Here is a 25,490-nt window from a genome sequence, read left to right on the forward strand (position 1 = left end):
CTTACTGGCGGGAAGGTAAACGGCGTTCCGTGTGCTGCGCTGGCTCGCCAGATGCAGCGATGTCACGCTGGCCACGTGACCCGGAAGTGTCTCCGGACAGCGCTGGCTTCCGGCCTCTTTGAGTGAGATGGGCGCACAACCCTAGAGTCTGGCAAGACTGGCCCGTATGGCCAGGGGTACCTTTACCTTTTATTCAGTAGAGAAATGTTGAAAGGAATGGTACTTTAGAGGGGGCACTAATGTAAATAAGGGTCTTGCCATGTGACACAGGCCTGTATCACCTTAAGAGAAGTACATGCAGAGGTTGGTAACTTGAGGCACAAACACTTATAGTGGAGAAGCTTCCTTTTAGACCTCTTGAAATGCCCTTTTTAAATGGAAGTGCTTCCCAGGGAGAACTGTGCCAGAGAGAGATGAGCAGATTCCCTCTTGCATTGCCTAAAGGACTGCAGGGCACCAGCCTGGGGAAGACCAGGAATTGGGACTAACCGTGAGACAGGGACCTCGTTGTGAACCAAGCGGCCGGGAGATGCTCACAAAAGATTCAAAGGGGCCACATTTCACTACCGACAGACGAACCAGGCATGTTAATCTGTTCTGGAGAACAAAGTACAACCTAGTCAGACTGCACTAGAGGGAGAGGTCAAATCCAGTCAGCGAGAAATAAAGACTTTGCCGGATCAGCTGGTACAAAATGCGTAGGCAGATATAAACAGTCCAGTGGTAAAAGCTGGGTCAGCCTAAGGTGTTTTGGCACTTGCGGCAAACCCCAAAATGGTGCACCCTCCCTGCCAGGGAAGAAGGGGGTGAGTGAAGATCTACACCAGGATCAAGACAGGAAGAAAGATTGATACTGGGATCTGCGGCTCTTGAGGATCCTACTGCCTGAGGTGGTCGCCTTCTGCCCTGGGCAGAAGACTCAGCAAGATCTAGCAAACCTGGAATCAGCCTTCTGAGCTAGAAAAAGAGCAAACTTTTTAAGCGTGGAAGAGTTAACTAGGGTTTCCCAAACTTCCAGCTGTTTTTGGACTATATCCCATCATCCCTAGCTAACAGGACCAGTGGTCAGGGACAGTGCCGGATTTAGATATAAGACGCGGGTGGCGCTGTGGGTAAAACCTCAGCGCCTAGGACTTGCCGATTGTCAAGTCGGCGGTTCGAATCCCCGCAGCGGGGTGCGCTCCCGTTGCTCGGTCCCAGTGCCTGCCAACCTAGCAGTTCGAAAGCACCCCTAAGTGCAAGTAGATTAAATAGGGACCGCTTACCAGCGGGAAGGTAAATGGCGTTTCCGTGTGTGTTGCGCTGGCTCGCCAGAGCAGCTTTGTCACGCTGGCCACGTGACCCGGAAGTGTCTGTGGACAGCGCTAGCTCCCGGACTATAGAGTGAGATGAGCGCACAACCCTAGAGTCTGGCAAGACTGGCCCGTACGGGCAGGGGTACCTTTACCTTTTAAACAAGCTATAGCTTAGGGCCCCACTTTCTTGGGGCCCCACAAAATATTTTAAGGGGGAAAAACACCTGGATGTGCATTTCCAAAATATAAGATAAAAAACAAATAAAATAAAACCTACGTACAGCAACAATGTTTTGTGTTGTGTAGGCTCCTATGATGTAAGTAATGGGCCCTGCCTGCTAGCCTGCTCCCTAAAATATCACAAAAAACAGCAACTATTTGTTGTTGACAAAGGACAGCTGGACACATAAAGGGCCCCATTACCTTCAGTACAATGGTACCTTGGGTTACATACGCTTCAGGTTACATACGCTTCAGGTTACATACTCCACTAAACCAGAAATAGTGCTTCAGGTTAAGAACTTTGCTTCAGGATAAGAACAGAAAACGGGCTCTGGCGGCGCGGCGGCAGCAGGAGGCCCCATTAGCTAAAGTGGTGCTTCAGGTTAAGAACAGTTTCAGGTTAAGAATGGACCTCCGGAACGAATTAAGTACTTAACCTGAGGTACCACTGTAGTTCAGGGCCTCATCAAACCTAAATCTGTCCCTGGTCAGGGATGATGGGAATTGTAGTCCAAAAGCAGCTGGAGACCCAAGCTTGGGAAACCCTGAGTTAAACCAACAGTCCTTGGTCAGATTAATCTACAGAAGCCCATTTCATTCAATGAGAAAAAAATTCTTTGGGAGGTCTATCAAAGCCCATTTCATGCTATATCTTGGAATGTTTGCTTACAGAGAAACAGAGAAGGGACATTTCCATGTTTGCACTACTGAGGTGCTGCAACCCCCCCCCCCAATTCTGCTGGAACTAAAGTGGTGCTTCTACAGGCCTCTGTTATCTGACATTGCCATACACCAGGGCCAATAACTTTTGATACTCAGAATGAAATCTCATTCAGCAGAGGTGTCCTGCTGAAATTACCTCCCTGTGGCTTCTGCCGTCTTTTTAATGACTAGCCGCTCTTCACTAGGGGAGGAAGGGAGACTTTAATGGTTGGTTTCCCCTCGTAATTTCTGCCAACCCAGATGGCAGGTAGTTTCCGAACATGACATCCCATATTCTTTCCAGTGTACAGTAGTTTGAATGTGACCAGCGGCCACTAGAGGGCAGGGTGTTTCATTTTTTTTTATTTTTTTAATTAAGATTCCAAAATAATAGTTAACCAACCAGCTAAGTCAACTTCTCTTGCTCCACAGTGTAGTTCTGAAACAAATAGATTCCTCTGCATTTGCAGGAACAGTTTCACTTGAATATGTGACACTTATGCACACTTCAGTGGCTGGGCCATCCCAGCACTATAATGTTCAGCAGCCCAAGACATCTTGTTGTTGTTGTTTAGTCGTGTCCGACTCTTTGTGACCCCCTGGACCAGAGCATGCCAGGCACTCCTGTCTTCCACTGCCTCCGGCAGTTTGGTCAAACTCATGCTGGTAGCTTTGAGAACATTGTCCAACCATCTCGTCCTCTGTCATCCCCTTCTGCTTGTGCCCTCCATCTTTCCCAACATCAGGGTCTTTTCCAGGGAGTCTTCTCTTCTCCTGAGGTGGCCAAAGTCTTGGAGCCTCAGCTTCGAGATCTGTCCTTCCAGTGAGCACTCAGGGCTGATTTCCTTAAGAATGGAGAGGTTTGATCTTCTTGCAGTCCATGGGACTCTCCAGAGTCTCCTCCAGCACCAGAATTCAAAAGCATCCATTCTTTGGCGATCAGCCTTCTTTATGGTCCAGCAGTCCATGGGACTCTCAAGAGTCTTCTCCAGCACCAGAATTCAAAAGCATCAATTCTTCGGCGATCAGCCTTCTTTATGGTCCAGCTCTCACTTCCATACATCACTACTGGGAAAACCATAGCTTTAACCATACGGACCTTTGTTGGCAAAGTCTCTGCTCTTTAAGATGCTTTTCAAGACATCTTAGAAGCACAAAAAGGAGCTTCACTCCCCTGGGGAAAGGGCTGAGGAAGATCTGCATCAGGAACAGGACGTGAGGAGACCAGCAGCGCCTCCTCCTTGCAGAGGACGTCCTAAGTTAAAGTGGGGACTTTCCGGGATCAAATCAGAAACGGGGAAGACTTCTGAAAAATGGGGACACGTGGAAGGTCTGGCCAGGGTGCAAAATCACTGTGTTTTAAAAAGAAAAAAAAGGCAGAGCTAATGATTTGCTGGCTACGTACATTTCTTCTCTGCCCGCCGTCAGCAAAAGATTCCCGGGCGGTGCACCAAAAAAGTGAATAATGCAACTTAGTTTGCAGAGTTGCGCCAGAGAGGGCGGCATTTCAAGTAGACCTGCGACCCCCCTGGCACTTCTCCGAAGCCAGCCAAGCTCTGGGCGTCTCATACCCAGCCAGGGCTTCGAGAAACCGGAGCAATTCGGCTATGATCGGAGGCGGAGCAAGCGGCGGCGAGAGGGCGGAGTGGGGTTTCGGGGGGCCGGGCACGAGGGCGGAGCTGCTCGGGACTCATCCGGAAGCCGGAGGGCGCAAAGCACGCGGCACCCGCCTCGGAGCGCTCACGGGATCGCCTGCGCGCAAAGATCGGCGAGGGAGCCGTGGCTGGTTCTCGACGGCGCGCACGGAAGAGAAGGCGCGGCGGAGCGGGGAGGGCGGCGGCGTTGCGCGGCACAGAGGAAGGATGCCCCGACGGAGCACCGCGCTGCACCTCGCGGCCGGCGGGTGAGTAGCCGCGAGGGAGCTTCTGGGGCGCGTCTGCTCGTAATCGGTTCCCCGGGACTTGCTGCCAAGGGGAACGGGCGGCCGGATCCGCCGCGTGCCCATGGGCAAGTCGATGCAAGCCTAGGACGCCGACCTTAGAGGGGCGCACGACTGACCTTGGAGGGGCACCGTTTTCTACAAGTTCGCTGTTGCCATAAAGTTCCGAAAATAGTTTGCTTTTATAGTTTGAAATGTTTTATCCTTTCTGTTTTGGAAAAGAGAAGTTTGCAATAATAACAATAATTGTGGGTGAAGAGATCTGGAGTTGCAGGGTTGGGAATGTGCCGGAATGGCAGCTGCCAGCCATATTGATCTCGTAGAATCATGCAGTTGGGAGGGATCCTGAGGATCAGCCAGTCCCAACGCCCTGCAGTTCAGGAATATGCAGCTGACCCTTACGGGGATCGAACCTGCAACCTCGGCCTTGTCTGCGCTACGCTGCAGCCAACTGAGTTGTCCAGCTGTGTTAACAGCAAAGAGACAGCGGAGTGCCCAGATTCTAAAGGAGTGAGGCCGGCTCACATGTGTCGGTGTAGCAGCGCTCCTTCTTGTGGGAGGAACGGGGTAGGAGGAATGTGTCAGGATTGTGTGCCAGAAGGAAGAGAAAATGTCAGAGGTGCCGGATGCCTCTGCTTCTTTTCTTGGTTCACTGTCAGTTGCTATCTTGGGCCCATTTGTGGTCACCTTCTCTTCCTGGCACATGGGCCATTGCAGCATGAATTCCACACACTCCAGTTGTGCGAGGACTGCATGAAATGATCTGCAAGCCTATCCACGTGGGGAAACTTACCACCCATTCAGTGTGACCTGTAACGATCCCAGTCATCTTTACAACAGCTAACAGTATTACTACTGTTGTAATGCTGATGAGAACCTGAGGCTGATGGAATAAGTGACCTGCCTGAATAAACAGTCCTATGCATGCTTGCCAGGAAGCACTTTGCATTTGTGGGGGGAAAAACAACCCCGAAAAGTTTTTAAGTTATGTAATTGATGATTTATAGAGCCACCCGTCAGTGCATATGGTATACAAAAGAAGTGATATTTTAAAATACAGCACAGACTAATTAAAAAGCAACAGGCAAAAATACCCACATGAGTTGCACTCTTTGAGGACCTGCAAAGCAGCAATTGGCTCCTCTGTGCAAGCTTCTTAAAAATAAACTGAGGGTGCACTAACACAAGGAGCCTAAGCGAGCAGGATCAGAGGGAGGGAGCAAAGTTAACGGGGGTAACATTGGAGTGGAGTCCCTCAGATGATTGAATGGTGCCTTGTACACCTCCCTCTGGCAACTCCTCCAGCCAAGCTGGTGCCAAACATATTACTACTCTTGATTCCCGTCAGCAAGGAGCACACTGCCCAGGCTTGCGCCCCAGGGAGGTCACTTCGGTGCTGCTGATTGGCTTCACCCTGGAGGCGCACTCCATTGTCTCTCAAGACAGAAATATGCCAACAACTGCATTAATAACGGGCTTTATCTATTACCGTACCCGTAAAATTGTTCACATTATCCAGCACCCATCCTTCACTGAGGCTGGCAGTCACAGAGGTCTGCTGAGCTTGGCCTGGTGATGGGATGGAGGAGTTGGACCCGGCAGGTTCGACTCAACTTCTCCCACGGTTGAGATGATGAGTGTTTAAATGCCTATGTAAGTCGCAGAATTCAGCTTTCTGAGTACAGTGGACGCTCAGGTTGCGAACGTGATATGTGCGGGATGCACATTCGCAACCCGAGTCTGCGCACACGCAGGTTGCGATTTGGTACTTCTGCACATGCGCAAAGCACGATTTAGCACTTCTGCGCATGTGCAACCGCCGAAACCCGGAAGTAACCCGTTCCGGTACTTCCGGGTTTCGGCAGTCCGCAGCCCAAAAAAACGCAACCTGAAGCGTCTGTAACCCGAGGTATGACTGTACAGAACTTGGATCTGAGCGCAGGATTTTAGTATGTTGATGTGGTGCTGCTGTTGTTGAGGACTCAGCCCTGGGGAAGCTCTGGGGTTCTTGCCTTCATCTGTTCTTCCCCTTAAGTGGAGGCAGAAGCCTCTGGGAAGCCAGGTGCTATTTGTTGTATTAAGTGACACAACTGTATTAACTGAAACGTGTAATATCTTGCCCTTCCCTTTGTGTTTATGAGAGTTTGACTATGCTGTTCCTCTGAGGCTGTGCTCTTATGAATACACTCAGGCAGTGGTATCTACCTCTGAAAAGGGTATTCTAGAGGGCATCTCTTAAATCTGTAGTGTTCACACCTGGGAATGCATAGTGCTGGGTTGTTGTTTTTCCCCCAGCAGGTGGACTACATTCAGGGTCAAACTGCACATTAAGTTCTTTAAAAACATGCTTAATGCAGCTGCTTTTATCTTAAAGCAAAAAGAGCCAGTTAGCCACCGTTGCTGGTAAGGGGAGGCAATTTAATATTGAACAGTAAATTACAACCTTTCATCTTTTCCTCTGCCCTGCTGGAAAAGAGGGGGAGGAGGGATCCCTTGAAACCCACCCTCTGGCGCAGTGTTAGAAACTCATTTGGCTAGGAGCCAAATGGCCCCCTTAAACCAAGGTTCCAGTTGAAAGTCCGGTTGCCATTTTGGGGCAAGACGGCTCTAAAGTCTTATTTTTCAAATGATGGACTGACTGTGATTGATTCATCTGACTGGTCCAGTTGACAACCTTGAGCTAGGCTAAGAGCTTTGAGAACTTAAAAGAAGAAAAGTCACTTGATCCAACGACAGTCCATACGTATATATATATATTGGCCCATTCTGACCTCTTTTTGTTAGCAGTGACCGCTCAGGCTTCACAGAAAAAAGGAATTTGGTTCCAGAAATTCATTCCAATTGTGCAGATGAAATATAAGCGATAGAATTCTACAGGATGGAGTATTTGTGTGTGAAAACAGTCCAGATCCAATGATCCCCAAATGTTGGAAATGCCAGGTACCAAAGGTGCCAACTCCCTGGGTACCCGAGCACCCACAAAATACCCCCTTGAAGGGGCCGGGCACCCACAAAATTCAGTGCCAGGGCCATGCACGCTGCCCAACCACAACTCCACCCTTGGTCATTTTGCCAGCTTTGCCTGCCAAGGTAGTGCCATAGCTCACGTTCTTCCAATGTAGTGGAACTTCTCTTGAAATCTGCCGACTCCCAGCTAGTTATATCTTCAGGAAAAGCATGGGCCCTTCGTCTCCAGAGACCCTGCACACTATCACAGCCTTCTAAATGGCTATATCCCAAATATCCCTCTGAAGCAGAATGGGAACAACATCTTAGTGGGGCCGGGTACAAGAAAATGGGTTCTGCCTGGCAAATAGGGACAGCAGGAGTAAGTGGATTTCGGCTACTCCTTTTTCTCTACCAGCTGCGCTGCTTACTCTGAAAACCCAGTTGTCCTCCTCCATAAGGCGTCCTCAGAACAACTCTAGAAGGTTATTCCTGGCCTAGCCTTCCAACTGCCCAACAGCTGTTCACACCCAGCCTCTCTGACCTGCTACCCTTCTGCTAACTCAAGCTGCGCATGCGCACATCCCTTGAGACGGCAAAGGGGCTCTGCTTGCAAGAAGCATCTCTGCAAGCTGAGCAGAAGACAGACACAGTCGGTTAGGTCTTTGGTTCGTGGCCAGGTCTCTCTCATCATCATCTGTCTATATTCTGCGACGGTAGAAGAACGGGAGGCTCGGGTTGGGCCAGGAAAGGCCATCTAAAGATGTTTCGTCTTCTCTCGGCAAACAAGGCCTCTGAACGGAAGGAGAAATAATTGGTTTCTTTCTGCCAGCCTTGTTGCAGGAATTGCTGTATCCATTGGAAACAGTTTCCATGGTGCATTAAAAAAATGTACTTAGTTATTTTCTGCTTTTGGAGGCAACCGTTTTCCTGCTGTGGTATCATTTATTTATTTGCAAGAATTGTAAGTGGTGTACATGCTGTACTTATAGTTAAAAGATTTATTTATTCAGCAGAGTTTCCAGGTGGTTTGAAAGAAAGGAGGGAGGGGAAGGGGTGATGGAGTTAGGAGACCCTCTTTCCGGCATTGGGGACACATCCTAGTCCTGGTTCTCACAAAAATCAAGCGAAATAATAAACCTGTTTCTGGACAGGTTGTGCCCAGATTCAGGTAGGGAGTTCACAAGGTTGAGCTCTCCTTGCTTTAAAATAAAATAATGCTATCCCCGCAAGCAGAAAGCAAGCATGTCAGGGAAAATGTGTCATCCTGATAATCTAATTATTGGCGCAGAGGGATTGTTGCTTTTGTATGGAAGAGCATCCAGTCGTGTCAGCTCTGCCTGCTTGCTGCCTGAAGTGATGCAGGCCAGACACAAGCTTGTCTTGGTGCGCAGCCTGGGAGTCATTCTGGACTCACAGCTGTCCATGGAGGCACAGGTCAAATCTGTGTCCAGGGCAGCTGTTTACCAGCTCCATCTGGTACGTAGGCTGAGACCCTATCTGCCTGCAGACTGTCTCACCAGAGTGGTACATGCTCTGGTTATCTCCCGCTTGGACTACTGCAATGCACTCTACGTGGGGCTACCTTTGAAGGTGACTCGGAAACTACAAGTAATCCAGAATGCGGCAGCTAGACTGGTGACTGGGGGCGGCCGCCGAGACCATATAACACCGGTCTTGAAGGACCTACATTGGCTCCCAGTACGTTTCCGAGCACAATTCAAAGTGTTGGTGCTGACCTTTAAAGCCCTAAACGGCCTCGGTCCAGTATACCTGAAGGAGCGTCTCCACCCCCATCATTCTGCCCGGACGCTAAGGTCCAGCGCCGAGGGCCTTCTGGCGGTTCCCTCATTGCGAGAAGCAAAGCTACAGGGAACCAGGCAGAGGGCCTTCTCGGTAGTGGCGCCCGCCCTGTGGAACGCCCTTCCAGCAGATGTCAAAGCGATAAACAACTACCTGACATTCAGAAGACATCTTAAGGCAGCCCTGTTCAGGGAAGTTTTTAACGTGTGATATTTTACTGTATTTGTGGTTTTTATGGAAGCCGCCCAGAGTGGCTGGGGAGGCCCAGCCAGATGGGCGGGGTATAAATAATAAATTATTATTATTATTATTATTATTATTATTATTATTATTATTATTATTATTATTATTATTGTCTGCTGCTAGTGAGAACATGAATGTGTAGACAGATGTTTCAAGGTATCCAGCTACAGGTTAGTGATCTCATCTCAGCCACTGATTCCCAGTTTCTAACTGTTTGGAGGCTCAGGACGGTTATTCAGAGGCAAACAACAACAGCCCTTGCCTACACGAAGAGGTCACTCCACAGTGCTTCAAAAACTCTTCGCAGCAATGACATTTTAAAGCAAGCCTCTGAGCATGTGAAGAGTGAGGTGTGGCCATCAGGTTAAAATCACCCTGGTGGGAGAACTGGATTGTTCCAAGGGGTCCCTGTGGAGCCTGTGTTCAGGGTCGAAAAGGTGTGCAATGGCTTTGAACACACCCACAGCTGCTCTGTTTCATCACTTGCCAGTGCAAACTTCGCCAAGGCGAATACCCTTCATGAATGTGGAGCGGTAAATCGAGAACCTCTCACCTTGCCAGGATTCGCTCACTCAGCTAATGTCAAACCAAAACCACAGGCTGCTGCTGTCAGTTAAGGGCTGTCCTAGCAAGGGGGCCAGTTGCGTAAAGTGCAAAGCACGTCCCGGCCAAATTGGGGCAGCTCCCGCCACCGCCTCCAGCTCTCCCTCACCTCCCTGCGCTCTGGCAGTGCGTCACACAGACACCCTTTGGATTTGCCAATGATTAGCCCACTGACGTCTTGGCTCCCGCCTGCTGTGAGCAGAGGCGCTCAGGGCTCCAAAGTCCACAGGGGAGGAGGTGTCCCAAACGTCACAGCTTTGCATTCTGGCATTGCCCAACACGCTTCGTTCCGCTGCGAGGCTTCCCCGTGTCGCCACAGCCAGCGGGCACGGGGCAATCTTTGGAGCCCGGCAAAAGGAACAGATCCTTCTGTATGTTGGAGAGCAACCTCGTCCAATGTAGTAGAGATTGCTTCTGAGCAATCCAGCCTCACGCTGGGAGTTCTCAGCTCAGGTGGCTGCGGTGGAAACGGAAGCCGAGCTGTCTTGATTCCGGATTCATTAATCCAGAGCCGGTTTCTGTGGTTCTGGCTCTGCACATAGCTAGCACAGCAGCCCCACAGCTCCCTAGTACAGGGGTACCTCGGGTAACATACACTTCAGGTTACATACACTTCAGGTTACATACGCTTCAGGTTACAGACTCCGCTAACCCAGAAATAGTGCTTCAGGTTAAGAACTTTGCTTCAGGATGAGAACAGAAATCGCGTGGTAGCGGCAGCGGGAGGCCCCATTAGCTAAAGTGGTGCTTCAGGTTAAGAACAGTTTCAGGTTAAATACGGACCTCCAGAACGAATTAAGTACTTAACCCGAGGTACCACTGTATAGATTAACCCCCAATGGAATGCAACCTTCAAGAGGAAAAAGGACGCCTATTCCTATTGACATCCAACGCCCTTTTTAAATGTGTTGGGGGGGGGGGGAGAGTTTATTCATCATCATCAAACCTTTATTGGCATCACTTACAAACATTCAGAATAAATAGGCCAGTGCGATCTCGTCGCCATTTCAACAGTACAGTCATTTGCCAAAGGGAAGAAGAGGCGAGCAATCTATTTCATCTCTGTGGGTCTCCAGCAAGGGCCGGATCCTGTAGTAGTGTACTTCAGTGACAAAAAATCAAATAGGGGAACTTAGCTACTGTCTTGGTGAGCTCCTGGTCTCTCCCCTGTAATAAGAATCATGTAACCTCTGTCTTTGGTTTCCATGTTGGAATATGTAGATGGAATTGTTGGCGGAGATCATCATAAATTTTACATTTAAGGGCCACGTGAGCTAGAGTTTCCACCAGGTGGGCATCGCATGGGCAGATCCTATCTCCTTCTGCCATACCCACAAACCTACCCAAAGAAGGTTAGAAGGATTAGAATTGAACCTAGCCAGCGGGGTGTGTGGGTGTTATTGGGTTGTTCTTGTTTCCAGTCTATTATGCATTTTGTGGTTGTATGTTGTGAAACACCCGGGTATAGAGCAGTCTAATAATAATAATAATAATAATAATAATAATAATAATAATAATCCTGATCTGTCCCAACTCTCTCCTATCTTTGAAATGGGAAATCTCAAATCATTCCCCAAACGTGCAAATCGATTGGAAAACTTCTCCCCGCCCCCTCTGGATCCTCATTACAGAATTATACTGTACAACCATATATGTTCTGTTCCTGCACTGAGAGAATACTATAAGCATTTGTACTATGCTGTGAATGTACAGCCCATTTTGATGCAACTCAGAGCTAGGATGATGGACCCCCCCCCTGAAGATTTTCTGCTTTCCTCGGGGCTTTAGCAAACGCCACCACATCCTCATAGGCCTTGCCGTCCTCTTAGTTGGACCTCAGAACCGTTTGCTCAAAATCTACAGTTTAATTTCATTGTAATAATGAGATCTATCTTCCACTCCGATATTTCTTTTTACATTTTCTAAATATGAGATGCCCCCCCCCTGTAGAGAAACAGAACTTCCCATAATATCCCACGAAGCCTCTAACAGCTTGAAGGCAATGACTCAAGGCTTTCAAAAGAGGCAGCGTTTCAAACCCAATTTGAAAATATCTAGATTCCCCGTATTCCTATCTGAGGTCTTTTCAGTTTTTATCTGGTCATACAGTGTCCCCCCTTTTCGTCTCCCAGGCTCCTGGTCTAGTTTAAAATGTACATTAACTAAAGAGCCATAGATTCTTCACACTGATAACGAAATTTCAGACAGTTTTGGTGATTCTTGTGGATAGCATTTAGAATTTGGACTGCATGCCTGAATCATAATTTGCTTATACTGCCACTGATGTCAGTTGCCCTGTGACCTTCTGGGGGAGGGCAGGTTAAGAAAATCTTAACAGATAGACAAATGAAGCCCCTTCTCATGAGACTTTGGGGGCACTCCTGCTGCGAAGAGCCTTTGAAGCATTGAGGAATGACCTCTTCATGTAGGCATATATCTTAATTTTAAGATAGGGACGCGGGTGGTGCTGTGGTCTAAACCACAGAGCCTAGGGGTTGTTGATCGGAACGTCGACAGTTTGAATCCCAGAGATGGGGTGAGCTGCAGTTGCTTGGTCCCTGCTCCTGCCAACCTAGCAGTTGAAAAGCACAAAGTGCAAGTAGATAAATAGGTACCACTCCGGCGGGAAAGTAAACGGTGTTTCCGTGCACTGCTCTGGTTCGCCAGAAGCGGTCATGCTGGCCACATGACCCGGAAGCTGTCTGTGGACAAACGCTGGCTCCCTCGGCCTATAGATGAGTGCACAACCCCAGTCGGACCTAATGGTCAGGGGTCCCTTTACCTAATTTTAAGATCTTTAAATTAATTATTATTATACTCCTCTCCCTTTCACATCATCATTATAATTCCTGTTGTTGTTATTTTTTTAATTGTAAATGTTTAGTCAAAACCTGATAGTGAGTCCATATCTTTACCTTGTTTCTGTAGGTATAACATAAATGGTTCCCAGTCTTTCTTAAAATCTCTGTTGCCCTTTTCTCGAATTCCTAGGCATCTTCACTTGGTTGCTAGTGGCCGATGGTCGGGTGCCAAAGGCGCCTGGCTCATTTTGAACGCTGCCTCTGAACCTTGCCCTGACCCTGCATTTCCTCTTCCCTCTTCCCAGATTTGGTGGCACGGCTGGAGCCATCTTGACCTGCCCTTTGGAGGTGGTGAAGACCCGCCTGCAGTCTTCCTCGCTGGCCGTGAGGCCGCTGTGCCTTCCTGCGGTGCAGATGCAAGGGGTGAACGGAGCACTGATCCGCCCCGGACTGCCCTCCATAGGGGCTCTTCAGCTCTTGAGGTGAGCGGCCGAGACAGGAATAGCTGTGGGGGATCCTTGTGAGGTCCCCATGGGTGGGATTCCCTTGTTTTGTACCTCCGCTTGCGGTGGCGCCGGCAGCTTTTCCTGCCCCCCGAGGCAGAGGGCGGAAACTGACCTTCTCGTTCGTTCTCTCCTTTCACAGAACCATCTTAGAGAAAGAAGGCATCCGATCCCTCTTCCGAGGCCTGGGGCCCAATCTAGTCGGAGTTGCACCTTCCAGGTAAAATCCTGTTTACAAGGGCAGGGTTCCTGTTCCTGGTTCTCCAGGCGGAACTTTCACAGGGATTCTCATTGAAATGAACCTTCAAAAGGGTCCAGAAGTCTCCTGCTAGGGTTGGGTGATACCTGGTTTTCAACATCGTGATAGAGCACCAGCTAAACATCGTGATATATCGCGATGTCTGAAATAAGGATGGAGCTATGTAGAGGCATTGGCTGGCTTCATGGTTTTCTGGCATTGTGATTTTTGTATAGTGCGTGCACACCCACCCACCCTGATTCATGATATATTGCCACGTCAAAAACAATGAAACCGATATCACGATATGGGCTAATGGGGGCCACATCTGAGACCCATGACCTTGGGTTGTGCAGTCTGCTGGTGGGTGACCAAACAACGGGGTACTTGAGTCATGCATTTGTCTAGTTTTTTTATATTATACAAAGGCTCAAACGGCCTCTGAGCCTTTTCGACGCTTTTCCTGTAAACAGCAGATCATTGTTCGTACAGAGCAGAATCCGGAGGAGAGACAAGTAAGCATGCAAACGAGCGTTTCTGGCCACCACAGACGTCACATTCACATGAGAAGGAATCGAGATCTGCTTTCAGCCTTTAAACCCCCTGAATCTGGGCAAGAGCGCAGGCTTAGCGGGGCGAATCTAGAGCAGACTGCTTGTTGTTGCTTCTGTGGGTTAAGTAGCTTAAAAGGACTCAATTCCTTTCCCTCCCCTTTTCAAGGGCCATTTATTTTGCTGCATATTCGGGCGCCAAGGAGAAACTCAACACGGTGTTCGCGCCAGAGTCTAAGAAGGTTCACATGCTTTCGGCAGCCTGTGCAGGTAAAATGCACATCTGTTTGGGTGTCCTCGGGTCATTTCACCTGTTGTGTTCTGAGCTTTGAAGAAAGGTCAAGATAAGGCTTTTAAAAAAAATAAATATGATTTACCGCAGCAAGGAGTAAAGGAAGACTCCTAGATACACATTTGTGCATGTGTGCTATGCAGCAGCAGACAGTGTGGCAGAGCAGCACTGCTTACCTGACCTCCTGGTTATGTCACTGCAGCACAGCTGGATGGAGAGGAGCATGGCAGCAGCATGGTTGGCATGGTAGATCCCGCAGTGTGCCAACCTTGACACTGCTGCACCCTTCTCTGCCCAGTGTGCTGCAGCGACCTCAGCTGGAGTTCAGATGAGTGGCATAACCGCACACCTTCAAATTCTGGGGTTACACATGTTGGGAAGCTGCAGCTGGCAGCGGGTTGTATATATGTGGCAAAGCAGGGATGCGTACCATCTTCATATATGCCTGATAATACAGTGGCACCTCGGTTTTCAAACGTCTCCATTGACGAATATTTCAGTTTTCGAACGCCATAAACCCAGAAATAAATGCTTCGGTTTTCAAACACGCCTCAGAAGTCGAACCGGAAACGCAGCTTCCATATGGAGTTTTCCTTTTTGAGGCTTCCATACTGAGTTTTTTGTTTTCGAACATTTTGGAACTCGAACGGTCTTCCGGAACGGATTACGTTCGAAAACCGAGGTACCACTGTATGGGTGAATGCATTTTCTTCCTTGCATCTGTGAAGGGGACCTTTCAGGTTTGAAGCAGCCCATTGCCTCCTTTTTTCTGTTTTAAGTGCTAAGAAATGAGGTCAGGCAGAGGTGGCGAGTGACAAAGGGGAAGGCAGAGCGGAAGCTAAAATCCATGGGTAGAACTCACAGTCAGAGTTAAGCTCTTGCACAGCCGCCACTGAAATCTATGAAACAGTTAAGCTTGTAATTTCATCCCATTGAGACCAGCTGGATATGAAAACTTTGGATTAGGCGCCAGAGAACCTCAGAACAGGTCCCTACAAATTGCAAATGTCTTCCACAAAGCAAAAGTTTCACCTTGGTACCTTCTCCTTCCTGCAGGAGTCACTTCTTCCACTTTGACAAACCCCATCTGGCTGGTGAAGACCAGAATGCAGCTGGAAGCCAGGTAAGGAAATCCTGGCTGTGTACCGGTTCATAACATTGTTTTGAGCCACCGGGACTGGCAGAATTTGATTCCGGACATAATGGAAGACTGGTAGGCAAGACAAGCCACTTGCACATAATGGCAGGAGGGCGATTGGGTGTATGCTGCAATTCCACCGAAGCTCAGAATTTGGCACGGAGCACAGAATTCTGCCGCCTAAGAACCCTAGTCTCTCTCCCCCCCCCCCCCAAATCTCTTTGAAGTTGCAAATGAATATGCAAAAGCATGCCCAATGACGGGTACATCTCAGTAGCCAAACGAGTTCTGGGTCAGATTTCACATGGTGGGGCAATAATCTTCCTGCCCCCTCACTGACTAGAAGCCAAATCAAGCATGCAGAATAAGAAACAACGAACATGCACAGTGTCTCTGGATTTCTGCGATTTGTACAGGTTGCGGAATTCAGTTTCTCGGAATTCAAGTTGCCACGGCACAACATTTCACTTTTAATGCAGTTTAGTGCATTAAATGGGTAGAGCTCAGCAGTTCCCGACTGTGTTTTCTGTTCTCTGCAGGGCCAAAGACGAGCGGCGCACCAGCGGCTTCCAATGCGCCATGCGCATTTATCACACGGAGGGCCTGCGAGGCTTTTACCGCGGGATCACTGCCTCGTATGCTGGCGTCTCTGAAACCATCATCCATTTTGTTATCTACGAGGCCCTGAAGCAGCGACTCAGAGAGCATCGGTCGTTCCTGACTCCGACTCATATCTTTTCCCCAAGCAGCCAGGACTTCCTTGGGCTGATGGCAGCAGCTGCCGTTTCCAAAACATGTGCCTCGTGTATTGCCTACCCACACGGTGAGCTGCTCTGTGTTCCAGGCTCCCCCACCCTCACCCCACAAACCTGTCTGGCCAGAACTGGAGGAGCTTTCTCCAGAGGACTGGATAACTAATCTCTTTTCTCTTTCCTTCCTGCTTCCTGCAGAGGTCATCCGGACACGGCTGAGAGAAGAGGGCTCGCGTTACCGCTCCCTTGTGCAGACTCTGCAGCTTGTGGTCCGAGAAGAGGGCCCTGGCGCTCTTTACCGTGGGCTCCTGACTCATCTGACCCGCCAGATCCCCAACGCGGCCATCGTCATGGTCACCTATGAACTCATCATTCATTTGGCAACCAAAATGTGATGCTTCCCCCTCCCTGAGAATTGGCTATTGTTGGCATGTGCCTTTAGGAATGTGAAGCCTTGATAACGATGATCACATTTCCCCGTTCCATGGTTCAATGATGCCGTGGGAAAGGCTTGGAAGCTAGTGGCCTGTCTGTAATCTTTTGTTTGCGAGCCTCAGTAACTGAAGGATGGCTTCAGCTGTGCTGGGCCTTTCATCAGACGCCTTAAAAGACATCAGTGGGCAAGGGACCACTCAGAGATGCAGTTGGACAGATGCAAGAGTTTTACATGCAGAAGGAACAGTGCCTAAATGTATGTGTACAGAGGGCGGCTCGGTTGGCAAACGCTCGTCCCCGGTGCCCCTGCCAGGCCAGGCTCCAGTGTGCTGGTTGTGCAATTCAGGGCAGAGGAGGAAAGCGTTCTGCTCTACTTCCCCTGTGGCCCGAGTCCGGCTTGCCAGTTGGCCGGGAAGGCAGAGGGCTTGTACGGAAGCCACGTAAAATGAAAGAAAAGCACCAGGGAATTTTCTCCTGGAAGCAGAGCGGTGCACCAGTGGTTAGTCTCAAAGGGAGGACTCCCCTGGCAGTGACACCCTGCAATGGGCCTCCCACTCTTGCCGAAGACGTTGATCTTTCCCTCCTTCCCTTTTGAGTTTGCCGCTGGCAACTTGCCATCTCCTGAAGGCAGGCAGGACAGCTGTGCCCTTGGAAGTTCAGGGTCAGCTCCTGGCCCCTGCTCACGGAAGCACAGAAGCAACATGGTCGAAGAGCCCTGGGGGTTGTGGTCCCTGCTGTAAAGAGAAACGGTTCGCTGTGGACAACTGGCAGGCTTACTTTCTATTGCCCTGCTTATGTATGTATTCCACTGTAGAGCTTGCCTCCCTAACAGGAGAGTCATGGGGAGAACAAAGGCATCTAGGATGGGGTATATTTCAAGGGGGCAGGAGGTTGCGATGGGGTGAAGGGCAGCCTGAAGGTGAAATTTGGTGTGTCCTCCTGGTCATAGCTTTATGGGGGTTCACTGACTTCTGACACCATTTGTTGCATAGGAGTAAGGATGCAACACATTCTTAGACAAACCGAAATTATTATATGTTTTAAGTTAATGTTTCTTTGTGTTTTTTAATAAAGTATTTTATTAATAAAAAACCCCAATGTAAACACAGTTCATTTGGTAGAGTATGAGAACTCTTTTAATTTCAGGGTTCTGGGTTCGAGCAGCAAGCTAAGCAAAAGATTCCTGCACTGCAGGGGGCTGGACTAGATGACTCTGGTGGTCCCTCCCAACTCCACAATTCTCTGATTGCTCTTTACTAGGATCTGGTGCCAGACTCTTCTACATTGTTAAGACTCGGCCAGGAGCCCAGAGGATGGGGAGACCCTCTTATTGACCCATCGCAGGAAGCAACCATTGGGGCAACCAAATCCTTTTCTACTAATGAGATATTGGAAGACCCTCGGCCTTTATCCCTTTTCTGTTCTTATAATTCCTGCATGGGGTGGAGAAGTTATTAAGAGAAGAAAGCTATCTCACTGAAGGAAGAACGCCCATTATTCCAGACCTTACATTTTTAAATCCTTTTTTATTTTAAAATCTGCTCCATTTTTTCTTCTTCACATCATGTATTTCCTTCACTCGTTATTGGAATATTATTGACAATTTTACAAAGCGACACAAGCTGCAGGTCTTTTTTGTTTGTTTGTTTCTTTGCATCAAACAAGAAAACAAGAATGAACCTCAAACAACGACATTGAAAAAATATACAATATATATATATATAGTATCTTGGGGCCGTCTTGTCGTACCCCTGGGTTTGCTGCCGCCACCCCAATTCCCGCTCCTCTCCCTTTAATCATGCCAATCCAGTTTACCCTTCTCTGGAGCGAAGGGGGTCCTCTGCCGGAGAGCAGAGTTAGGGGGCTCTGCCCCACTTGAGCTGAAGCAAGCGGCTGGAGAGGTGGGAGGAGCCAAGGTCCTGGTCAAAGAGAGGCTCCTCCCCCTGGGCGCTGCTATCAAAAGGCAGAACTGGGCCTATGCTGGGGCAAGGTCAAGCGGACATCTCGAGAGCCAGATTTTATTTTGGGGAGGGGGCCAAATCTGAGGCACGAGGCACCATTAATCCACCGTGATGCTCTTGCACAGCTTCTGTTCCATTTTAAAGACACTTGCGCAGGAGAACTTCCCGGTGGATTGTGCTCCGTGTTAATTCGTGGGAAGGGAAGGTTGGATTGGATTCTCTGCCTCATGCGCCAAAATCTCATGTCTTGGGGGTCAGCCTCCACTGTGCAAATACAAGAGGTCTGGAGAATGCAGAGCGGGGGGGCGGGAAGAGAAATGGGGGGGGGGGGAGGCCAGACACATACCCCCGCCCCCCAGTGACTAAACATAAGCAGGACCTCCCTCTCTCGCTGGCGTTCCTCTCCCCCATCCATCGCATGCCTCTAGAAGCGGCAAGGGGCATCGTGCTTGCCCACAATGCGCTGGTCATCGGCCACGTCGCTGCCTGGGCTGTCCGGTGATTCAGAGTCACTGCTTTCCTCTTCCTCCTCTTCAGCTACTTCTCTGATGGTCGACCCAGAAGCCTCTGCTGCCCTCTCCTGGCAGCTCTGGTATGACTAGAAAGAGAAGGTAAAAAGGTAAAGGACCCCTGGACGGTTAAGTCCAGCCAAAGGCGACTATGGGATGTGGCGCTCATCTTGCTTTCAAGGGAGCTGGCGTTTGTTCACAGACAGCTCTCCGGGTCATGTGTCCAGCATGACTAAACCGCTTCTGGCGCAATGAAATACAGTGTCGGAAACCAGAGCACATGGAAACGCCGTTTACCTTCCCACTGCAGTGGTACCTATTTATCTACTTGCACTGGCATGCTTTCGAACTGCTAGGTTGGCAGGAGTGGGGACTGAGCAACGGGAGCTCACCCCGTCGTGGGGATTCGAACCGCCGACCTTCTGATCGGCAAGCCCAAGAGGCTCAGTGGTTTAGACCACAGTGCCACCTGCGTCCCTAAAGAGAAGGAGGAAGTGACAATCGAGCAAAAGGCTTGGAATAGCCAGGGAAAAGGCCAGAACGATTTTGGCTGGCTGGCTGAAGGCAGGCTGAGAGGTGCCTTGGACAGAACCGTAGCTACGGGGAGGCCAGCCGGGGTTTTTTTGCCCCAGTTTAAGTCTTCAGAGGGGCGCCCCTGGGACTCCCAGCCTATGTGTGTGTGTACACAAATGTGTATGAAGGGAGTGCCAAACTGGGTCTTTGACCGAGGTGAAATAAAGCCTAGTTTCACCCCACCTTGGACTCCAGTGCTGTGGGGAACAAGACCCTCTTGAGGTGGCTGTGCTGTAAGATCTGGACTCACTCCCAACGGTGTAGCATTGGTTGTCGCCACCTAGGGCAGGTGCACGTGCTGGGCATGGGGGGTCCAGCCCAGCCCTCCCCACTGCAGTGACCCCATTGGAGCAAGGGGGAGCCTGGCTGGCCAACGTGGCCCTTGGCTGGTGAAGAGGAGCACTGGGCTGGGCTTCTCTGGGGTCATCTGCATGGGTGCACCTGGTTTGTGCCCCCTCAAAAGTTGTGCACCTGCGGCCACGGCACCACTGGCACACCCACAAGATGCCCCTGCCCTCCATCTAGATTCAGGTGTAAATGTATGAATAAGTCATATTTCTTAAAGCTACAACAGCCTCTGCCACGTCTTCAACCTGGAATCTCATAGAATCATAGAGTTGGAAGAGACCACAAGGGCCATCGAGTCCAACCCCCTGCCAAGCAGGAAACAACATCAGAGCACTCCTGACATATGGTTGTCAAGCCTCTGCTTAAAGACCTCCAAAGAAGGAGACTCCACCACACTCCTTGGCAGCAAATTCCACTGTCGAACAGCTCATACTGTCAGGAAGTTCTTCCTAATGTTTAGGTGGAATCTTCTTTCTTGTAGTTTGGATCCATTGCTCCATGTCCGCTTCTCTGGAGCAGCAGAAAACAACCTTTCTCCCTCCTCTATATGACATCCTTTTATATCTTTGAACATGGCTATCATATCACCCCTTAACCTCCTCTTCTCCAGGCTAAACATGCCCAGCTCCCTTAGCCATTCCTCATAAGGCATCGTTTCCAGGCCTTTGACCATTTTGGTTGCCCTCCTCTGGACACGTTCCAGTTTGTCAGTGTCCTTCTTGAACTGTGGTGCCCAGAACTGGACACAGTACTCCAGGTGAGGTCTGACCAGAGCAGAATACAGTGGCACTATGACTTCCCTTGATCTAGATGCTATACTCCTATTGATGCAGCCCAGAATTGCATTGGCTTTTTTAGCTGCCGCGTCACACTGTTGGCTCATGTCAAGTTTGTGGTCAACCAAGACTCCTAGATCCTTTTCACATGTACTGCTCTCAAGCCAGGTGTCACCCATCTTGCACAGCTTGGCACTGATTGGTGTTGCTTGCAACACTGGCGTCAGAAGTGGAGTCTCTTTCCTGCCCTGCTCCCTCCCCAATCTTCCCTCCCTCCACTCACCTCCATGGGGTTGACGATGATGGTGAGAGCAGAGTCGTCCCAGAACATCTCACTCTCCTTGGCCTGGGCACCTCCGTGGCTCCCCGCGGACTCGCCTGTTCCCTCGCGCTCGCCCCCTCGCCTGTGCAAGGAGTGGATGCGTAGGACGCCCAGGATCACCATGAGCGCCAGGAAGCCCACACAGACCACAATGATGATGGTGGCAGCGCTGGGGACCACTGCGGGAGAAGAGAAGGGGAGGATAAAGCCAGTTTGTTTCGTGGCTGCCCACGGAGGAGAAGAAGAAGAAGAAGAAGAAGAAGAAGAAGAAGAAGAGGAGGAGTTTGGATTTGATATCCCAGCTTTCACTCCCTTTAAGGAGTCTCAAAGCGGCTAACATTCTCCTTTCCCTTCCTCCCCCACAACAAACACTCTGTGAGGTGAGTGGGGCTGAGAGACTTCAGAGAAGTGTGACTGGCCCAAGGTCACCCAGCAGCTGCAGGTGGAGGAACGGAGACGCGAACCCGGTTCCCCAGATTACGAGTCTATCGCTCTTAACCACTACACCACACTGGCTCAGGAAGCTAGGATGTGGTTCCGGAGGGCAGGCTTTTCATTGCAAAAGGTGCATATGCCACACTTCAACGGACACCCTCCCTAGAACCTGCCGCTCCCAAGATGTGGAGATGGCCGGTGGTTTAGAGGCCTGTCGAAAAGGTGTAAGAGGATTCTATGGAGAAAAGGTCTAGCACCCATGGGAGCTAAATGGAGCTTCCATGTTCAGAGACACTATATCTGCAGTAAGGCAGTTCTTCTGTTCCGCTCATCAAGAGTACAGATATCCTGCCACAGATTCCTAGTATCACCCCAGGCCTTTGCCTTGGCTCTTTTCAGCTGGTATTCCAATGATCTCCAGTTTCTCCTTTCATGTACTGCTTAATATACATTGGCGTCCTGCCCTTTCCTGAAAGCTCAAGCGTATTTAGAACAGATCAGCTGCTAAGGAAAAGGCACACAAGCCATTTAGGGCTTTACAGGTAAAAATAGCATCTTGAATATTGGGAGTCCCTGCCCTGGGTAGTGTGCCTAGATACCTCAATGACAGCACTGAGGTTAAAGCCTTATTGCTTGAAAAGACGTTTATCTGGCTGTCCCAAGTCAAAGGGAGAAGTAACAAGGTACAGTGGTACCTCAGGTTAAGAACTTAATTCGTTCTGGAGGTCTGTTCTTAACCTGAAACTGTTCTTAACCTGAAGCACCACTTTAGCTAATGGGGCCTTCCGCTGCCGCTGCACGATTTCTGTTCTCATCCTGAAGCAAAGTTCTTAATCCAAGGTAATATTTCTGGGTTAACGGAGTCTGTAACCTGAAGCGTCTGTAACCTGAGGTACCACTGTAAACTACTGCATTTTTTGCTCTATAAGATGCACCAGACCACAAGACGCACCTAGTTTTTGGAGGAGGAAAACAAGAAAAAAAATATTCTGAATCTCAGAAGCCAGAACAGCAAGAGAGATCACTGCGCAGTGAAAGCAGCAATCCCTCTTGCTGTTCTGGCTTCTGGGATAGCTGCACAGCCTGCATTCACTCCATAAGATGCACACACATTTCCCCTTACTTTTTGGGAGGGAAAAAGTGAGTCTTATAGAGCAAAAAATACGGTACTTGGTAAGAACTCTTCTTTGTTTATCTGCTTCTTGGCATCCCACCGTGGAGGGATAGGATTCTCTGAAGCCTGACACCTGGACTAAAGTAAAATACGTTGCGGGATCCAGTCACAGACCTCATCAACTTTGACCCTGAAATTGAGTGTGCCACCCTCTCTCACCCCTCTTTTCTCAGTCACTTCACAGTAGCATATCAATCGGTACGTACTGGAGTTGCGGTGGGGGTTAGCCAGGCTGTGGCCGGAGAGTTCTGGAGGCAGATGGTGTCCCCGGTGCATGAATTGCTGGGCGCTCATAATGTGGTTTGGGTGAGCAGCTCTGTTCATGTTGTGAAGGACGTTGACCTGCAACGAGAAACCCGCAGTCAAGATTCTTGGTTCCAGGCTGCTGACACCCACCTCAGCCGCAGCCCGAATCGCAGACATTTTGAATTCCACGCCCTTCCTTGCGGTGCGCTTACCTCAACGGTGAACTCGTTGCTGGAGTACCGGCCGTTCATCTCGGTGCAAGAAAGGCGGAACTTCCTCTCATAAAGGGCGGCGCCGTGATGGATGCAATAGGAGACTTGGCGAAGGATCTCCTCATAGACAGCAATGCTCTCCACGCCTAGAAATGGGGAAAGATACCCAGGCGGAGGTCAGGGGTGGGAGAGCTCAGGCTTTGCAATATAAACTAAACTTCCCATGCAAAACCCTGCTTTATCACTACAAAACAGGGATGGCGTTTCTGTGTGCTGCTCTGGTTCGCCAGAAGCGGCTTAGTCATGCTGGCCACATGACCCGGAAGCTGTACGCCGCCTCCCTCGGCCAATAAAGCGAGATGAGCGCTGCAACCTCAGAGTCGGTCACGACTGGACCTAATGGTCAGGGTCCTTTACCAGTAGTTTGGCTGTGAGGACATGAATAACAGAATCATAGATCTGTAGAGCTGGAAGGGACCATGAGGGTCATCCAGCGCAACATGGGTCTCAAACCCCTCATCCTGAGATTAAGAGTCCCATGCTCTACCGTCTCAGCTATTCCAGCGTATGGGATATATGAAAGCTATCCGTTGGGTAACCAGGGCTTTATCATCCCAGGGACCCTTCAGCATGTCCAGACTGTGTTGTGATGGAGAAGGTTGAGGCCAGAAAAGATGCACACCTGTGACGCTGAGGTAGGCAGAGGTGTTGATGAGCTCCAGGCCTCGCTGCTGCAGGGAGGCTCCATCTAAGACCAGGTACTCCCTCTCAGGGTCCAGGTCCTCTCCGACCAGGGAGATCTCGCAACCATCCAGATTGTGAACAATCTCGTCCGACATCCGCGTATCTGCCACTGCAAGGGAGAGAAGGCAGGGAAGACTTACGAGAGAAGGGAGGGATCCGCATTTATTTGTTGCATCCACACTCCACCCTTCCTACCAAGGAGCCTCCAGAGATGCACTTAAGTGGCTCTACTAAGCGGTTTGCATCAAAATATGGGTTTGGCCAGGAAAATTATATTGTAAAGGTGAGCACATGCAGTGGTCAGAGGTGCTGATAGGTTTCGGGAGGGGGGGCAAGGAAGATGGCCTCTGGGGGCCCTCACACCACACCACTTTCTCTCATCCCCAGTTACCATCCTGATAAGAACTGGGCAGAATAGGATCATTTTCTTTCATTCACTAGAAACAAAAAGGGTCCTATTCTCCTGCCTGGCCTTCTGCTTCTTATCTTACCTTTCTGCTTCTCTAACCTTTCTTGAAAACAAACAGCTTACACTCATTCAGTATAGAAAGGGGAACAGAGAGACGGCCTGCATATTTTATTTTATTTTATTTTAATTTTGCATTGCATTGCATTGCATTTCTGTACCACTTAATCAACAAAACCTCTAAGCTGTTTGCATGAAATATGAATTGAAAATACTGATGAAATGAGATATAAAAACAAATTGACCTAAGCAATTTAAAAATACAAAACTGATTCCCCCCCCCCCAGTGGTCTGGCTTAATCTCCATTCGAGTTTTTTGCTCCTTCGCTGTCCTCAGCGGCTTCCCTTCCCTATTTCGCCCTTGATTTTACCTCCTAATTTTAAACCTCTCCACAATCTTTGCCATCTACCTCTCTCTCTTCTCTTCCATCTCCTTACACACCTCCCAACCTCATTAAAGCAGCTGATGAAGCTTTGATTCCTTCCTATTCTCTTGTTCCCAGCTCCATTTCTCTCTCTGCTCCTTGGGGGGAAAGGCAGATGTAAAGCAAAAAGAGTTATCATCACAGCATGTCTCTCTGCCACGGGGAGCCTGGATTCAGAAATGAAATGGCAGACATGTGCAATAGGGAGCCGTACAGTTGGTCTTGCTCAGCTGCTGGTCTAGCTCCCTCTGCCCATGTTCAGGTGGGCTTCCCAAGCTTAAAAGCTTTGCATAGGCACACATACATAAAAGGACATTTTTAAAAAACATGGGCCAAACAACTCCCAGGAAAGGAGGAGGGCTGTTGGGTGACATCACAGGGGGCCACCAATCAGCACTGTGCACAGCCTGGTTCTACTTCACATTTGCAGAATCACTTTCCCCAGGGCTCGACCCTGGAGAAGAACAAATATGTCTGGATGAAAGACAGGAGGAGTGCTCCGAAACAATAAAACACCTGCACTCAGTCTTCGCCTCACCGCTTTTCCAAAGATCCTAACTGCTCCTGCTCCTCATCTTTCCTCCCTTCTCATTCTCTGCTGGTTAGCCATCCCTTCCCCACCCCTTCTCAGATTCCTCTTTCTGTTTCTGGCCTTCCATGCCATAGCAATCCCCATTTCCTCTATCCAGGGAACACTGGGAACTGTAGTTCTGTGAATGAGTTTAAGGATCTCCGAGCAGCCTCCGCAAACTATAGTTTCCAGGAACCAACATGACAATTATGCTATATGACTGTATGTTCTTTCTATACAGTGTTTTGCATTTCAGACGCTGGAG

At 49.5% G+C, this 25,490-nt stretch overlaps 2 protein-coding genes across 2 annotated transcripts in view; one reads left to right on the forward strand and one right to left on the reverse strand.

Moving 5' to 3' along the window:
* The first annotated feature begins 3,811 nt into the window (after positions 1 to 3,811).
* Positions 3,812 to 17,576, forward strand: LOC114587526 (solute carrier family 25 member 36-A-like). Its single transcript, XM_028711907.2, has 7 exons — positions 3,812 to 4,122; positions 12,860 to 13,036; positions 13,200 to 13,277; positions 14,016 to 14,116; positions 15,195 to 15,261; positions 15,816 to 16,099; positions 16,227 to 17,576. The coding sequence occupies exons 1-7, from the start codon at positions 3,827 to 3,829 to the stop codon at positions 16,421 to 16,423; spliced, it is 1,200 nt and encodes a 399-aa protein (XP_028567740.2). The 5' UTR covers positions 3,812 to 3,826; the 3' UTR covers positions 16,424 to 17,576.
* A 393-nt stretch (positions 17,577 to 17,969) lies between these two features.
* The window catches only part of CLSTN3 (calsyntenin 3), a 38,605-nt gene continuing 31,084 nt past the window's right edge, over positions 17,970 to 25,490 (reverse strand). The window contains exons 14-18 of the mRNA XM_028711906.2: positions 23,702 to 23,872; positions 23,020 to 23,165; positions 22,768 to 22,903; positions 20,914 to 21,131; positions 17,970 to 19,022 (exon numbers count right to left, since the gene is read on the reverse strand). Coding sequence (XP_028567739.2) covers positions 18,849 to 19,022; positions 20,914 to 21,131; positions 22,768 to 22,903; positions 23,020 to 23,165; positions 23,702 to 23,872 — 845 coding nt within the window. The 3' untranslated portion in view covers positions 17,970 to 18,848. The remainder of the gene's footprint in view (positions 19,023 to 20,913; positions 21,132 to 22,767; positions 22,904 to 23,019; positions 23,166 to 23,701; positions 23,873 to 25,490) is intronic.

This window comes from Podarcis muralis, chromosome 17, assembly GCF_964188315.1.
Source record: "Podarcis muralis chromosome 17, rPodMur119.hap1.1, whole genome shotgun sequence".
Classification (NCBI taxonomy): Eukaryota; Metazoa; Chordata; class Lepidosauria; order Squamata; family Lacertidae; genus Podarcis; species Podarcis muralis.